Source organism: Lichenostomus cassidix, chromosome 7, assembly GCF_008360975.1.
Source record: "Lichenostomus cassidix isolate B80296 chromosome 7, HeHo_3.0, whole genome shotgun sequence".
NCBI lineage: Eukaryota > Metazoa > Chordata > Aves > Passeriformes > Meliphagidae > Lichenostomus > Lichenostomus cassidix.
In genome coordinates, this window is record NC_139488.1 from 18,302,920 (window position 1) to 18,321,238 (window position 18,319).

General features: G+C 36.4%; 1 protein-coding gene and 1 long non-coding RNA gene across 3 annotated transcripts in view; one reads left to right on the forward strand and one right to left on the reverse strand.

Moving 5' to 3' along the window:
- Positions 1–18,319, reverse strand: part of MYO3B (myosin IIIB) — a 193,543-nt gene that overhangs the window by 77,687 nt on the left and 97,537 nt on the right. For both annotated transcript variants that reach the window (XM_085066494.1, XM_085066495.1), the window contains exons 21-24: positions 17,397–17,544; positions 16,999–17,152; positions 14,866–14,954; positions 13,591–13,720 (exon numbers count right to left, since the gene is read on the reverse strand). In XM_085066494.1, the coding sequence (XP_084922620.1) occupies positions 13,591–13,720; positions 14,866–14,954; positions 16,999–17,152; positions 17,397–17,544 (521 nt within the window). The remainder of the gene's footprint in view (positions 1–13,590; positions 13,721–14,865; positions 14,955–16,998; positions 17,153–17,396; positions 17,545–18,319) is intronic.
- LOC146434673 (uncharacterized) lies at positions 984–3,543 on the forward strand. The gene is made up of 3 exons (XR_014853479.1): positions 984–1,257; positions 3,057–3,121; positions 3,240–3,543. It is a non-coding gene; the product is annotated as an uncharacterized LOC146434673 (long non-coding RNA).

Below are 18,319 nucleotides of genomic sequence, written 5' to 3' on the forward strand. Positions count from 1 at the left end.
ATAAGGTGGTATGTCACTGACCTTAGCTACCGAGCTGATGAAAACAACGACAGCACAAAGGCATACAGCTCAATCACTAGTAACCAATTTCTCTGTAACTCATTGAGAGATTTCAAAGAGCGAAAAGACTACAGAAACAATCTTGTTTCTACAAAATCACGTGGATTCTCAAGTGTTAAGACAGTATCTTAAACTCACAAATGAGAGAGAGGAGAAAATAAGATGGCATCTTTTTTTTTACCTTTTGACATATAATTCTCAATCTTATTGTAATAGGGTTTTTAAAGACTGACTCAATTTATTGGGCAAAAAATATCGTGATGTCAAGTGAAAGACTAGTGCCTTTTAAAAAATGTATAGTAGGACATGTCCTAAACTTTTTCTTCTGTACTTGTAGAAAGCCAAAGTCATCACAAAATAGCTTTTCAAAATAAAGGCTAGGAGAAGAGAGAGGAAGTGATATCGGACTTGCATATGCAAGACACTCCGTATATTTCAAAGTTTTAGCAAGTCTAGCACAAGATGTCCAAATGTTTTCTCTGGCTATATCTTCAGAGGCTAAACTGTGATTAATAGCATTGAAAGAACCCTTTGAAGCAGGATTGGTGACATCAAAGCCCTAATCCATGGGTGGCAGGATTTTTATAATGAGTGGGAAGCATTTTAACACATTTCAAAGGATTTACAGCATGAATAAACAATAGGCCTCTGCAGATGTACCACACACCTTTCAGAACCAGAACACATAAATAAGTGTCTATTTTAATTTAAATGTAAATAAAGTGTTAACACTTCTTTCAGATGCTAAATGACTTGTTTGCATCAACTCCACTGTTTAGCTGTTTGCTTTACAGAAAAGCAGTAACTCTTAACAGTCTTCAGAGTTTTGCTAAACTGTGTATTACATAACTAGTAAGGAGGCACGATGGGAAAAACTAAAACCAAGAAAACTTAATCGCTGGTAATAATTCCTAAGAGAGCACAGTAAACCCAGTGTCCACGTAACACTGAAAGGAACTTTTGCTGTTGCTCTCCTCTGAACAAGAACAAGAAAAATAGCAAACCCCTGAAAACAATCTGGGGGCCAGCACTCAAACACAGCATTCTTCATTCGAACATTCTGAATTCATTTAAAGAAGTATTTATCTTTTAAGCTGCTGACACTGGTATTGACCCAATGCTGCAAAACTGAAATGTCACTTCCAGATCTAACATTGTATGTTACCTGATAGTCCAAATCACAGTCCAAAACACAAGGTATGTCCACTATTTTGGAAACTGCTTTAGGCTATACTGTGTATGTTCATGAGAACTGCAACTGTTTGGGAAAACTTGAATATCTATGTACCTACGTGGTGCATATTGTAAACACATGTATCTCTCTAAAATTAAAATGAGGACTTTAATGAACAAGTAGATGGTGAATTAATTTTTCTCCTAGCTACAATTTTGCTATTTTTGTATGTTAGAAATTACTCTTTTGAGCCTTTTTTTGCTAAAATAGCCTGGAAAGGTTGTTTTTGGCTAGGCTTCAGATTAGCAAGTCTAAAGCTTGAAAGCCTTGCACTGAAGAACTGACAACACAACGTGATAGAAGAGAGGCCTTGGGAGAGGAAATTACTTTGAATCAGATTGTTTAAAATTGCTAAAATGTTGTCCCATTTTGTAACAACTTTAAAAACTCTAATATAACCAAATAAAATTTAGAATGGTTCTATAGCTGCTCAAGGTTCACCATGCTCACTGCTGGCATTAGGTTTCCAGGATTTATAATTAATACCCCTGAGCTCTCCCTTACTTTTCCATGCAAAACTAAAACCAAACATCTCTGATCTGGCAAGCCAAGCAAATAAATAAACCTTTTCATTAATCAAAAATCTTTAATGACTTCACAAACAAGAAAAAAAAAAACCTAAAGTGTTCAGTTCCTACTTAAAAAAGAAAAGCTTTACCTATCATGCTTCTGTTCAGTAGTTACTTCCTTCTACGAATGGATTCTTACCAGTGCTTATTTCATGTGTCAAGTGAATTCCTATGTAATTACTTGTAGCATTAGACTGAATCCATGGAAAAAATATTACTAGGATTTTCTTTTTCCGCTGAAACACAAAATGATGTTTCAATAAAAGTTTCTGAATTACTCATCTCATGTAGCTCATTATCAGAAAAATAACTATCAATCTTCAACATGTCTAAGCCATTAAAACTAATGAACAGAATAAATGTGATTTGAAAATTATTCTACATATTAAGAAATGTTTCACTCAGGGTTAGCATGGTGCTCAGAGTCAGTAAAATTTGGTATCTATCCCTGCATTTGATTTTTATTTACAAGGCAATTTACACCTTAACATATCAAAAATAATTAAATATTATTCCACTTTGTGAAAAGCATCAATATTTGAAGAACAAATGTTTTTAGATAGTAACACCACCAGCACGAACTGCCACGGGTTCCTTGAAAAGGTAAACCAGTTAAAGGGTGAAAAACTGCACTATGCCTTTCATAAGTCTAGATTCACACCAACTATTTGGTCAAAACTTTAGAGAAAAGTACAAATAACACCACTGCAGACCAAATACTACCTACATTGGTCCTACATAAAATGGACCTATTAAGTGATATAAAACCGTCTGAAAATTGTCTTAGGTTTTTGGGTTTTTTTTTTGAGGGAGGGGAGAGAAGTTAATGGTTAAAGTTAGGATTAATCTTTCAAACATGTACATGTTTAATTTTACTCACATGCACTTCATTTTTAGTTCAATGGGACTGCTCATCTGAACAATTAAAGCTCCTACCTATGTGTCTCGATCGGAAACTAAGAACTCTGGGAAGTCTTTGTCTCAGTGGAGGAGTCAGTCAGCTCTAATGTTTCTCTTTTTTTCCTCTGTTCAATTAAGTTAAGAATGTCTTTAATGCTTTGAGAAGTTCCAGTCATTAAAATTTGTGAAATGCTTAGAGTTTTTAAGGCAAAAAGAAGTAGCAGCACAAAAATCTATGCACTCACTGGCTATGCTCAGTGACAACGCTCACCAAACCTCCCTTTGTCTTGAAGCTGTTTAGAAGATCTCACATCTCTGCAAACATATTCTTCACTGAAAGATGCCTCATTTCAGCTAGGTAAGAAAGACCATATTATCAAAGAGCTGCCTCTCTTCTATTATGCAAAGCCAAGCAGGAGAAGTTTCAAAAGTATTTACACAGCATACAAAGAAGAGATGTGTTTTCTTTTTTTCAGGTTGGACTTTGGAAGTCTCCAGATCTCAGAAGGGACTAGTTAGCATTCCTGGTTTCTCATTGGCATCCCTGGTAGTTACTCACTGTGTAATCTGGCTGAATTAATGATTTGTCTAGCTGTTGATTTGATGTACTAATTAGGAAAAGTACACTCTCTGGCTAGATGTTCTGATGTTACCTATGGTTTGTCAGTGCTTGGTTTATTCTTAGGTGATGGGTAAGTAAGTATCAAGCAATTATTAGTAATATCAGCACTGTATTTATAACCTCATTTTGGTTATGTCTGCAATAGATCACTCCTTCCAAACTAAGAGCATGCCAGGTAAGGAATACATTAAGCTTTGATACAACATTCAGTTTGTGAAGTGCAAATGACTTACAGAGAAAAAGCCTAATGACAATGTCACCTTACTGTACATGTCGCACCAGGGATATTACTATTATATAGAGGGCAAGCACAAGTTCTTTCCTTATCGTCATATATTTTATTAATTTCTTTCATGCTTCTGGTTCAGATAAAGAGGGGTTACTTGAAACACCATGTAGATACAGTATAATATGGTCAGAAATGCTACAATGCATTCATATTTCATTGACACTACTTCAAATCACAGCTAAGCACTCACACTCCAGAAGAGGTACAGGGCCAGACAATGTCTTTGACAAACACAGATTCTTCTCTGTCTTTTTTTTCAGTACATTTTATCTACCCAAAGGAAGTTGACTGCTTATCTCCATAATGCATTTTCATCTTCTGCTTCTCTAAGACTAATCTTTTAGCTCAACAATAAATTAATACATGTACTTCTTTTATTGGGTACTAATGTGAATCTGGTCACTGACTATCAAAACTCTGTTCTTTTGAGTCATTGAAGTAATTTAAGCTAATCTTGTGCAATAAAAAAGCTAGGAAACCAATTTTCTCATATACTGTACACGTTACACAAGAATATATTTATAAAAATACTGTCTGTAGAGCACAACTATCAATACAGACAGACCTCATCTACTGCTTATTCAGAAAACAGAATTACTTTACTTTCTATTCAAAATAAAACCAAGAAAATGTATTTCCAAAATTAGATACATATTACCAAACAGAACTGGATAAGCATAAAAGCTTAGTAATGGTGAAGCCCACCTGGGGATCACCTAATTATGAATATTTGTTTCAGGAGGAAACACACACACATTTTTGGCTCAGGTTATTTGAAATGAAAAATCCATGCCATAGTGAACTGAGGAATTCTGAAACTGATTCTCAATTACATTAAGGATTTCTTTAGTCTTTTTAGCATGAAGTAGACATTGATCATATTTACAAATACTTAAAAGCTTTACATTGCTAGACAGGGATTGAAGAACCTGAGTATAAGTTCAGTGCTCTTGTGCTTGCTACTGAATACATTACAGACACTTCAGTGGTTACATCCCACATTAGGAAGGGACATGCTGGCAAACACACGGCCTGTCTACAGCAACAAATAAAACTTTGCTTGTAAGCATCATCACTGCCATGTTTAAATATTGTTTTAACACAGTAGGTTAGTAGGCTTCTTGTAGAATGGAAGAAAGACACTGACAGCAGTTGAGATGAAATGAAGGTCAAACTGCTTACTGTACTCTATGCATATCACCATACACAGGATCTATATACACTTAGATACGTGAATGTATGATGTCAGCAAGAAACATCTTAACCTTTATCCTTACCTACTAAACAAGAAAAATTATGTACTAACTAAACTAGTTAGTGGTAATGCCCAAGATATTTTTCTAACACAGCCTTGAGTACTAATTGCTGCTTTAAGCAACATGCCCAATTTTCAAGCTAAATTGAATCAAACGTGTAGTCATCTACTTGATTGGGAGTATGTTCACCGAAACACAGACCCTTCCTGAAGTATCACGGGCACAGCATGTGATCATAGCATATACAAGCAAACCTGATGCAATTCTCATAGTCCTGTGATATGACCAAACTGACAGACCATAGGCAAAACACCTATGGTATAGCCTGACAACATGATAAAGAGGCTCTTGAGTACAGGCCAAGGGAGGGTCATGTGGCTCTGGAAAACAGAGCAGCAGAGCAGGGAGTAGATTGCTATCTGGCCACAGCCAGGTTGGCATAGGTTGGGCATCTCTGTCCAAACACAGGACTAAGGATAGAAGTGGCACACTAAGTACAGTGAGTGTTAATTATCTGAAGCTGCATCTAGACAAAAATGAAATAAATTTTAAAAGTTTGGAAAAAACAAAGTTCTTGTATAAACAATACTGCAATTTTCTACTGCTTTATGTTCCCCAGTTTCTTTAGTTAGGTCTGTAGCCTGACTAGCTGGAGACCTGACCAACTGGCTGGCTGAAGAGAGGTTGGTCACAGCCTAATCCAGTCAGGCTTCCAGCTGCTGCACTACAGAACGAATTGGCTTGGCTTTTTATGATTTATATGTTGTCAGAAGACATGGGCCATTTCTTTCAGTTATGGTCCTTAGCAATTTCCTTCCACATCTCTTGTAGAGTACAGTTTGATGCTGCTATATGTAATCAGCTCAGCACAACCTTGAATTCTCTGGGGAACAGCAGACAGTACAGAACGCTGTTACTGTCAGTACAATAGCCCACCATCAATATGAGGTTTTCTGCTGCCCCAGCAGATTGCCTTGGTACCTGTACCACATCTGTAACTGAGACTAGAAAAGAACTACAGAGGAATTTCCTGTGAAAGTTCACTGTCAAGGAATTCTTCACTGGTTTCAAGCATTCGTCAAAATAACCTTGTTCTACTTACATCTCTTCAGGCTGGACAAATTTATTTCTTCTTCCAGAGGTATGTAGAAGAATACTTCTAAAAACATACACCAGTTGAAAATATGGTTACCCTACATTCTGATTGAGCTCTAGTCTCCCTCATTGTTTTTTGCAATTGGTATCTTTTCTCTTGCATGTTATTTAAGAAATTTTTTCCCTGAATTGTATATGCTGTATCTAGAAAAGTAAAAATATGATTGTAAAGAACATGGCATTTATCTCATTGTTCTACTAAGCTTCATAGTGTTCAGTTTAACCTGAGGCCAAAGTAAGTTCCTACAAAAACAGTGAATAAACAGGAAATCCAGGAGAAGTCAAAAACTGTGATTTCTAGCCCATTGCTTGTATTTCCAATACAAGAATACAAGAATACAATACAAGAATATGGTCCCTGTCCATACAATGTTTAAAAATTTACTAGTATATATTCCATCACTCAGGACCTGCTGCTGAAGCTGCTCCATACATACACAGTCTGGCCTAAATCCTACTAACGCCAGTGAAGATTCCCAATGAAATCAGTGGCAAAAATTCAGGTATAAGGATGCAACCAAAAGCAGATGGAAAAAAAATTACGAACATTTTCTCTGACCTCACTATGACTATCAATCTACCCAGTCATCAAGAACCTAAGGCTACACAGGCTAAAAAATGGTGTTGAAATCAGGTTTTGAAACCTCAAGACAAGAAATATCTTTCAAAAAGTCTTAATTAAAGATGAAACAAGGTTTCCAAACCTTATAAAAGTCCCAGACCTTCCCATTTTTGAAATCTAGGCATTAATGATGTTGACTACTAATTTAATCAAGTCTCAAAGGCTTTGCAACTGAACCATTGCTCCCCTGGATGTCAGCACTTCTATATATTATCACAGTTGGCACAAAATCAGTTACTTTTGTGGTAAAGCAAAACATTATTTATATTTGTATCTCCACTCTTAATGAAATAAATGCCCATTCATACAAATACCCACAAATGCATTTTCTAACTTTGTCACACACTGTGACCTGCTATCCAGACAGCTCAATTAATCAAGCCAAGTCATGTTGGAATAACGAAGACAAAGTCAAATAATAATAGATAGTGCTGGTATAGTAAAGTACTGGCCTTTACAGCTTGTTGCAAGGTGACAGAATAAAGAAAAATTATGAAAGTACAAAATTATGTAAGAATGCACAAAATACTCTGAAATGAATATACAAGTTCTAACACAGACTCAGAGATTCATTTTCCACCCACTACATTCATCCTTTACATATATTAATCCCTAATTCAATTATTTTGAAAAAATGGGAAATATAAGCACATTCTTTGTAAAAGACACACCAAAACACATTATGGATATTCATATGAGTAAGATTATCTGAATATTCAATAAAGTTATCTGCTCCCAAAACTCATTACAAATTTAAAAAATAATTGGTTTTCTAGGGTTTGATCTTGAGGGTTACTGAATGCTTCCAATGACATACTGAGCATCTTTGAGACAGTTTGACCTTATAGCACACAGTGCCCGTAGAAACTGTCAAGTAAACTGCTCATTAAAACAACTGTATAATGTTCTATGAATATTTCTCTATTTAAATTCTGTATATGGTGCACAGTGAAATCCCACAGTCTAGTAGTTAATACTAGAAACAGTAACATCTTTTGCGTGATAGACCTCTTGTTTCCTCTATATCAATAAATTTTGAATTTAATTAGTATACAATGCAGTGTTAAGATTAATCACTACTCACTACCGTGAAATCATGTTCATTATAGGATTGAGAAGCTAGGCCAGAAACATGAAAATTGGGAAAGGCATCTCCTCTCTTCTGAGAAAAATGTAAAGAAAAATTATTCTCAAGATTTGTTCTAGAGAGAATGGTGTATTGGAAATCGAATCACTAAGTTAATTAAGATCTATTCTTAAACTTTTCCACTTCACCTTTTGTTAGAGTTCAATTTGCAAGCATTTGGAGAAAAAAAAACCTATGTCCCTCGCTCATTTTCAGTACAATATAACCTGTGAAGTCTCAGAGAAAAAAATAGTAGAATTCTGTTTGGGCAACACACTTTACCATATATAATCGTGGTAAATCTAACTTGACAATTCTCAGCTGTTGTGCTTACTGCCATGTGCAATTCCAGAGATTCACTGACACTATTTATAGGGAGTTATTCTCAACAGTAAGTAATTGTTATGTTTTATTTTAAGCTTTAGCAGGACCGAGACCTTAACTTTGATCTGATAGATGGTTCTGTTTCTAGATGAGTCCCTTTTTTAGGGCTATTTTAGAGCATTTTTTGGATCCTACTGCTATCAAGTCTTACAAATATCTGTATTGCATTTGTACTATGATGCAAAACCTTAGGATATGAAGATAAATAAACACTGAACTGTAAAATGCTCAAGTGAGAAACTAAAAAGGTAATCCATCACTCTATCTCCCAAACTCAGTTAAGCTACAATTAAGTTAGTTTACTGATGTCCCACATCTGCAACCCAGTAAAGTTCATGACTGTTAAGCTGCACAGCTGTGGTTAAAGCCTCCCTTTGCATACAACCCACTGGCAGCAGAGCAAAAGCTATTTTTGTGTTTTTAACATACAGGCCAGTTAGAAGTATGAAAGCCTCCATGTCCTGAGTGAAATACAGAGCTTCCATTAATTTGACAGAAATTATTAGAAAATATAAATTCTGATTCATCTTGAAGTAGAGATTCTGTAATTACAATGACTTTGTTTCAAATTCATTTGACTTAAGAGTGCCTGATCTCTTAAAAGTGAAAATACTAACATAAAAGTACCATTATAAAAATATTTTCTTGTGGAATAAATCAGTAAAATTGAAATTTATTTGCACTTTTGGCTCTACTGTAATGCATGGAATTAAAAGGAAAAAAATACACTAAAACCAAACGGAAATATGCTGTATTTCAGTGAATGACACACCAAACCAAGAGACCTACCGCTACTTATTGCTAGAGGAAGGGCCTGTGCTCAATAGGAGTGTACAGTGACAAACATGACAGCTCAAACCATGGTTCTACTAAAAACACTGGCAAAGCACCTATGATTTTGACTTGCCAAGATTACACTGTGTGTATGCCCAGTAGTGTCTGTTCATGGGACTGAAATGCAAGATCTGTTTCCTTTGGTTTCTGACTTGTCATGAGGAATCACAAGCTACCACAGTTACAGACAAGTTTATATTGGAGATAGTACTCTTGTCACCAAGAAGTGGTGAAAAGAAGTTCACTAAAGTGATTTTGGAAAAGGCCCTAGTTCTTTTGTTCTTTAGTGTGCATAAAGCTAGCCTGAAACATTTTCTTCACATTCTCTCTTTGCACATGGTCCCTTTGTTGTTTGGTTCGGTTTTTTTAAGAGACATGCACTGTTTATAATTACTTTTCATCTGAGGGCTTCAAGCAAGGTTAGAGACTCAAAGGCAGAAAGAACATAGACTAAAAATCAATATTGAGGAGGGGAAATGACCTTTGGACAGGTTAATTATAAATTACTTGTGTCTGGAAAAAAATTTTACTTAGGACAAAAAAATTACCTTGTTAAAACATGACTAACCAAACCCTTCATCCCAGTTGTGAAAACTTTCATCCCAATTCTCTTTGACAGATTATGCTTAAATATATGGGCACCACAGAAAAGGAGTGTCTAATCACAATGATATATTGCTACTTCATTACTCTAATGCATGAGCAATACCCAATGCTACTAAAATTATTAGACATGATGTTGCTGTAGTGGTAGTGCTACTCAGCTCTGTATTTCTTATTTCTCCTACGTAGCCAAGCACAGCCCCTACTGATCCTCAGAGCAAGGACAGGGATGTTTCTCAGCATCTCTATTCTTCTGGTGGGAAGGCTGAAGGATTTTCCTTTCCCTCCCTGCAGAAGGCAACTCTCTCCCCTCTCTCAAGTAACAACCTAAGGCAGAGCAGAGCCTATCTTTCTATCCTTCCCTGATAGAAAGTTCTAAAGGTCTGTGAGTCACAGCAAGGGCAAAAAATCTGCAGAGATTGTGTTTTAAAAGTAGAAAATCTTGTTGTGCTGCAGGTTTTCTGAGAAGATTAAGACCCTGCAGTTTCAAAAACCCCAGTCGTACTTTGGCCAAGCAATCCAACAGTACCACCCCTTAGAGGTGATGCTGCAAAAATTCTTGAATATCAGGGCAGTGAGTCAAATGGTCTGACTCCTTACTGGTTAATGTACCTAGGCTGTCCATAATTTTTCCAACCTCTGTTCTTACAAGGGGACTCTATTTTCTAGATCATGTGATTCCTTTTCTGTCTGATGCTTTAGCAGCAACAGTGATAAACTAAAACCAGAGATAATCAGGAATACATTCTATCTGGATAGGAACATGCATAATCAACCAACATAGGGGCATCACAAGAAGCTGTCTGTAGGAAAAAAGTGATAGATATGGAAGTAATTGGGAGAACTGTCGGGTTAAATCAGAATACATTCATTCAATTTTAAGGTTAAAGGTCCCTGGAAAGTGCAGATTTCAAAACATGCCGAATGCGACTAAGTTTCCACTGAAAGAGGACAAAACAAGCTGTATACACTACAAAATTAGTTCCAGAATGTTTAAGTTTCAATGTCTCATATCAGTAGTTGCACACTCAATTAACGATAAATTACTATTACAACTGTATATTTAATGTCCTGATGTTAATTTCTGGCCCTTTAGACTGCACAGTCCGCTTCCATGAAATAGAAGCATTTGTTAAGAGGGTAAGTGTATTTGATAAATTACAGGGATTAACATGATCTTAAATTAGTAAAAGAATTTAGCTTTTTAGTATTTATTTTCATGATGCTGCTCAGTTTTTGACAGTGGAAGATACGACAGTTATATAAATATACTTCAAACAGAGGATCGTCTCAGGGGGGGAAAGGCATCTTTTTGTTCTTTATGGTATTTAAAGAACTACATTTTCAGTCCTTGTCAGACCCACGATTCCAGTCTCGCATTCCCTCTCCCTTCTGGGATAGCACCACCCAGTGGCTGCGACACGTCTGGGAGACTGCTGCTTGGCAAAACCCACCTACGCTGCACATTCCAGAGATAGTTGCAAGCAGATGTAAGAATGTGCTGTCACTCATCTTCAAACAAAACACCACACACACTGGCAAAAGGCCCATTTCAAGTCAGGGTTACCTGGAAAGATGGAATATGGCTCCCATATAAATTATTAACTTTTGCATCAGTCAGTAATTGACCAAAATCTGGAGAAAACCGTACCAAGATTATGAATCTTGTTTTTTCTGGTTTGTTTTAGGAATGAAGCACATGTTGAGTGGAGGAGGAAGAGGACTAAGAGACAGGGACAGAGTATGATGGGGCATATACTCACTCACTATTCTTTTGTTTACAAAAGCATCTTTGTAGAAAGTTAAGAGAAGAGTGTTATGTTTCTTCACTGAGCAGAGATGAAGCAACATTGCCAGCAATGCCTTCTGTTCTCAGCCAAACCTTTCATTTATCTTGCAAGCTGCCAAAACTAAACCTGGCAACAATCTGATTTTAGAACACAGAGGCCCCAACACAGGATGTGAATGCCAATTATATCAGACAGCTGGGAAAAAAGAGCAAAATCACAAAGGCTTTTAAAAAATAAAAATGACATAAGGGCTTTAAGCTATTCTTATAACACCATGCACAGATGCATATGCACAATTTTTTTTTTATCAGGATGTCCTGTTCCAGCTTGAAAAACACAGGCAACACTCAATTTGCTGTGTGCTCTTCACAGAAAGGTAAATGGAGGGACAAATCATTCAATTAATATAAATAGGAAACAAGGAAGGGAATGTAAGAGACCTAAAGAAGTAGGAGAAATACACCAGCATGGTAACTATACATTAACTGCAATGAGAGTATATCTTCCTGAACCTTCTATGCATCTTAGGCAAAATAGTCAATTTGAGTGCTGCTGCTACTGAAAATATCTTTATAAGGCCAGAAGAAGATGAGCTTGCATGAGGGAATCAGCATTCTGATTTTAAAATGGCAATAAAATAGAAAGTATAATATTTACAATAATTTGTACTGATAACTGGAACAAAGCACCTAAATGGTTTCATTCTGACAATAGCTCCAAGGTATAAAATGTCCTGTAAAGAGGGTTGTGGAGGCACATTTGACCATGTGTGAGCTTTCTTTTTTGCTTTGCTTGATCAGAATCTCTTTTACCAACTTAACACAGACTTAAATGTAGAGTAGTAGTAGACAGAAAGATTCTTTGTTCCCCACTTGGTCACAAACCACTCCTCCATCATAAACCATGCTCCCCTCCATCTAAACTCATTACAGCTGAAAAGAGAAGCATATTCCTCATTGGATCCTCACCTCTCAGGGACCTCTAAAAGTGTAGTTTGAAGGGGGGTAGTCAAAAGCCTTCCAATTACAGAAAAAGAATAGAGACACTATTGACATGAATCTATCCTCTGTAGTATACAAACAGATATCACGGTAGCAATTTTATATATGCAAAGAAAGCTCCAATATAATATTTTCTACAGATGTTCTCTTTCTACATAGAAACGTCAAGAGAGGTTAAACACATCACCAGATGCTACAACTGGGTTACTGACAGTCTAGAAATTCAAGGCAGAGAGCTGCTGCACAGGCACAGAATTGCATTTAGAGCCCATGTACAATAAGCCTACACAGCATTATCTAGTGCATCTACTATGTATTTCCACCCAAACATACAACCTCATCTGCATATGCCAGCTCCCAATAATTTTGCAATCTAGTACAATCCACTGTATTCGGATTTAGTATTACATATTTTTCTTACCCATTAGGAAAAATATGCTTTAAGAGTGTAGAAAGTATTGAGAGAAGTGTTTATTTGCTGGCTTGTTTGCATGGATACTGCAGAACTATCATTTGCATATGGTACTGGCATTCTCGCATCTATCCATGGAGTAATCAAACTTCATCTTGCTGTTTTATTTAGCTAAAGATCTGGCACTTTCATGTAAGTCAAAGTCAACAAGCTTTAAATCAACAAAATTAGTTCTAGCCTATTAGTATATGGCTTTAACAATTTGTTTAAAACTGTGTATTACATCAGTGCTTCTAAACAGATGGATATTACCTCCAAAACACTTTGATCTACATCACATGATTTATGAACTGTAAGATATGGTACACAAGAATCCATCAAAGAAGTACTGATCTTAGTAAAGAACTAAGAATCAGAAACTCCTGTATTTTCATCCTGCCCTGAGAATGGGCTCTTGCCCTACACACCTGATAATCTCCCTTTCTCTGGAATCAGGGAAGAATCTTGCTAGACAGGTGTTCTAGAAGAATTCATGTACGTATATTAAAAAATATATGTATCATAATGCTTTAGATATCTTGGTAACTTTAAAGAGCAGAGCTCTTTAATAAAAGGATAATATAAATTCTTTTAAAAAGAATAATTTTGAAAAATTGTCCAGAATCAAAGAAGAGTTTGAGAGGAATAGGTAGCTGAAGAAGTTACAATGTTACCAAAACTGTGCAGAAAATACCTGTTTTTGTTAATGGGCTAGAGAAAAGCTGCTGAAGAAGTTTGTTCTCTGAAGTTCGCAACACCACCACTATATCAGCAGGAAGAGTGTCTCTGTTCTTCTCAAGGAATGCAGAGGCATCATATAATACCTAGTGTGGGAAAACAGAACCAGAAATTTTGCTGAAAAAGGTTACCCAAAACCTCCTATGTTCTTTAAAAGGTGAACAGTCAGGATGACCAAGTACACCAGTTAGCTTGGGTCTGACAAGCATAAGAGTTATCTGCAAAGGACTTAAAAGTGAACTACAGCAGTGTGTTCAGAATGTAAACTGGCTATACACAGTAGCTATACTCACAGAATCCCATTGCATATCAAATTGGATTAAATGGCTTAAATCCTGTTCTGCTATATTTTGCCACGTCAAACTATTCTATGCATGATGCAGTATAACAGAGATACTTCATTAAAGCTGAAGTTGATGCTTTACATGTGATGTAAGAAATAGTTTTCAGGCAGTCACTACGTACTGGTTGTCTGCACCAAACCTGTGATCTATAAGTAGACCTGCTGGAGGAACAGGAGTAAGTTGGACACATTGTAGCTACATTAAAACAGCTTCTCATGGCATTGAAAATCGTATTACGAAAACAAAACATTCCTCTATTTAAATTATTTTAACTGTTTTAATTAGAAAGTAATGCCAGGATATTTGGGCCTGAAATTGTAAGCAAAGCCCATGTTATTGTGAAAACTGGACTGTTATTCCCTATGTAAAATAATGTGAACCTCTGAGAACATAAGAAGTTAGGTTACAGAGTACAAGAAAACATCTCTACTAGAAGTCCCAATCTTTCCAATTCTCTCTATAGGATTTTAAGTTCTGTTACAGATACTATTTTACACAGTTTTATGTAAAATATGCTTTTTTACATATTTGAGATACACTCTTACACAGAAATACTGTGGCATTCACACACTGTTACCAAGCACGTAGCCTGCTCTGGCTCCAGAGAGTTGCTCCTTTGAAGTGACTGCAGTACTGATGTTTCTGAGGCCAGATTTCTTGCAGAAAAGACACAGTTACTGTCTACACAATTTGTGGAAGGGCCCTAAGGATAAGCTCCAAAATGGACTGCTACACATGAAAATTTCATTGTAGAGTCTATGTTTGCATAAATGTTATCATTTTTCAATTAAAATAAGGAAAAAATATATAAAGCAAAAACTCTGGATAAAAACAAATAATGACCACACCGCTATTATTTGAACTAAATAAAAATCACATGACCTTACCTTTCCAGCATAGTGCTGAATACCAAATGACAGTTCCATTCCTTTTGGTCTCCAAAAGTATTTGCATCGTAAGTTATCTTCAAATTTATCTAGACATTGAGATGTTGATTTGTGTCAGAGTGATTAACTGTAATCTTCATCCTAATTAGTTTGCTAAATTGCTGCTCAAGAAGTCAGAACTGCTAAAAACACGTTATCAGATTGCTCAGAAATACTAAGCTGTCACTTCTGAACGGAACAGTTCACTTTAAACTAACCCAGTAAGACTGTCTTTCCAACACTACCGTTTGTGGATGTTTTTGTGCATGGAAAAGTTATAAATAAGAGGATCCAATGAGAAGATGTGACAATTTCTCATATTTTGCAATGAACTTACTTCTCTGTATGCAGGGTTTGGGGTGAGTTTATTTCAGCTACGTACATTCAAAACTGTGCATATATAAAACTTGCTTAAATGCCTATTATTTGTATTTTCTCTATCTTCTTTTCTGCACTCATTTAGCTTTCTGCATCACATTTTAAGGGTATGTTATTATCTTCAGTCTGGAACTGGCTCTCATGTACCTTTGGACTTCTACAGAAAAAAAGAGGCTTCTCTATAAAAACTCTTCTAAAGAGACTTTCTGTTTCCCATAATTACCCCTAAAGAGCTGACAGAAAAAGAAACACCGCTTTCTAAGAAAAATGTCTTTTACGCCCTGTGGTATTTTGTAGGTTCTTTAATATTTTGTAATGAGATTAGTTCTGTCTGACCAACACTGAGGGCCCAGGCAGCAACTCCTGCCTGCTGAGCCAAGGAAACACCCCGGAAGGGATCCATAGGAACCCATGTTAATAAGAAATAATGTTTATACTGTGAAACTTGCTATTATACTAATTTACCTGAATAAGCAACTAGAGACCTGAGACCAGAATCAAGTGATAAAATTCTCTGTCATGCTGCGTGCATCAGAAAATATAATCAAAATGTTTTTTCTAACGTTAGAATCCAGTAATATTTTGTGTTAGGTTTTCCTTTCTATTAACATTTAATCGAGCTTGTATTTAAAGCAAAAATAACTAAGTTTGGAATTTCTGGGGGCTGGGACAGAGCAGTGGAATTAATGATTGTCTGGTACACGTGGACAAGGACAAATATCCCACTTTGCTGTCTCCTTCAGGGATCCTGCTGTGCTGTGTACAGATCAGCAGTAAGGCTGATCAGCACTGGATCAAGGAAAGTGCCTCTGAAAGCAGAAGTTCAACATTCAGTATATTAACTGATTTATACAACCCACAGGGAGGCAGACAACTTTAGTACACAAAGGAGGAGTAGAATGAAACCACAATATTCATTCTATCTGTGACCTGAATTCCAGTTTCAGCTTAGCCTAGCAGTAGTGAAAAATCTTGTACGTATATTGTGCAATTTCACTGACAACTGTTACTTTTGTCTAATAGTTTGAGTCTCTGTTGCACATTTCATTGAAGGAAATTGAACTCTTGTTTCATATTGCAGGGGAAAATGCAGCTCTAGTAAATAAAAGCAAGACAACAGTTTTAAACATGGCATACACTGCATATTTTCAGGTTGGCACCAAGATTTGTTAGAATGTATGTAAAATATGCACAAGAACCAGGAAATACTCAGCCAGATGGCACACCAGAAACAACACACACTTCCTATTTATGATGAGATAATCTGGAATGAAGCACTATTTTCTAATTGGATAAACATGGGCCTAGGAGCCTGGGAGATCTAAATTTTACTTTCAACACTAATGCTACTCACAGGGTGGTCCTAGATACAAGATTCTACTATGTCTCAGCCTTCCCTTCAGTAAATGGGGATAAATACTGCCTGGTGTACCTCAAACACATGGACAAGACACAGGTTATCTCCTTGGAACATTGGAAAGACAATAAACCCTTGCCACCTGATACTTAAGACAACTTTTCCAATATGAAAAGGATAGAAAACACATAAGCAGAGAAAAATGATGAAACACAGTGAAAAATATACTTAGAATGTCAAATGAAATTACACAGCCTCAGAACAACAAGGCCAGAAAACTTGAATAAAGATGACATTTCACCCTCTTATAATACATTTGTCATTTCCCAGGCCTTTCCCAGAGTTTTGCTTGCACATACCAACTAAAGTTAGGTCTGTTGCCTGAGGAAATCGACTTTCTTCATCTAGCAGAGACAGAAGACCCATGGGTTTCTGAAGGAACATATCTAGAAGTGGACGGTTGTCCTCATACTCCACTGTAGTAGCATCAATCCCTTCACTCTGATACTCCATCTACAAAAGTCACCAGCACAGTTTTAATATTGAACCAGTAAAAGCAACAGCATCATTAGGGCATCTATGAGGCACAGCAATGCTCTATAGGCCTCAACAACATTATTTACAAAACTCCAACTGAAAGATGTCATTACCTTGCACTTAAATCACATACCCATTTTATAGTTTATAAAGTACTCCCAAATATGATCTATGGTGTAGGATGGTTGATTCAGCTAGACCTCAACAGAGTTGAATTTACCTGCTCAAGTGCAAAGATATGTTGATTGAAATAAAACTGGATCTGTTCATTAGCAATATTTATGCACAGCTGTTCGAAAGAATTTCTTGCAAAGTTCTCAAATCCAAATATGTCCAGTATCCCAACATTCATCCCACTTTCAGCACTGCTGCATGTGAAAATACAAACAATACCAAATTAAAATAAAAATAAACATTATAACTAAGATTGCATAATTGATTCATTCTGATGCAAAAATAGAGAAGGAAAGGCGTGTCTGAACCTAAGACAACTAGTGCATTTGTTCAGCATTGTTAAGAATTTTGTTTTGCACTTGCTTCTTTCAAATTTCCGTGAACAGTGCAGGAGAATCACAGGTACAAAGTAACAGACACTTAGCAGCCATATTGAAACAAGGGGTTTTAGTAGACAGACCCCAAATAAAATCTACTGTCTGCTCCTCCAGGCAGACAAAAGGTGTCAAGGTTTAATGGTATGTTTTTGCTACATTCATTCAGAAGGATAATTACCAAGTCCACTGCTGCTACAAGCTGGACTGTTAAAAGTCCATGTGCTAACTCAAGTATACTCATACCGCAGTCATGACCAGAACTACAAGCATGGATAAGAATAAGTCTATATGACACAGTGAAGTAGCAAGTAGAGATCTCAGATCAGAGGCATTTTCACATCACCTGAGAGGCTCTCTTGTTTCTAAAATCTCTACAGCTTCTTCAAAAGATCAAACCAGCCAGATCAGTGCCTGGCAATGAAATCATAAGTATGCACAATATAAAGTTTCTGTAATTATGAAAAATTTAAAAATAATCACATCTCAAGTAGCATCACAATAATAATCTGAAATTCGCATGTATTACTTGCTTACAAAAGAAGGGGTACTGTAAGGACTGTGAATACATACTGAAGTTTTTCAGTGTACTTCA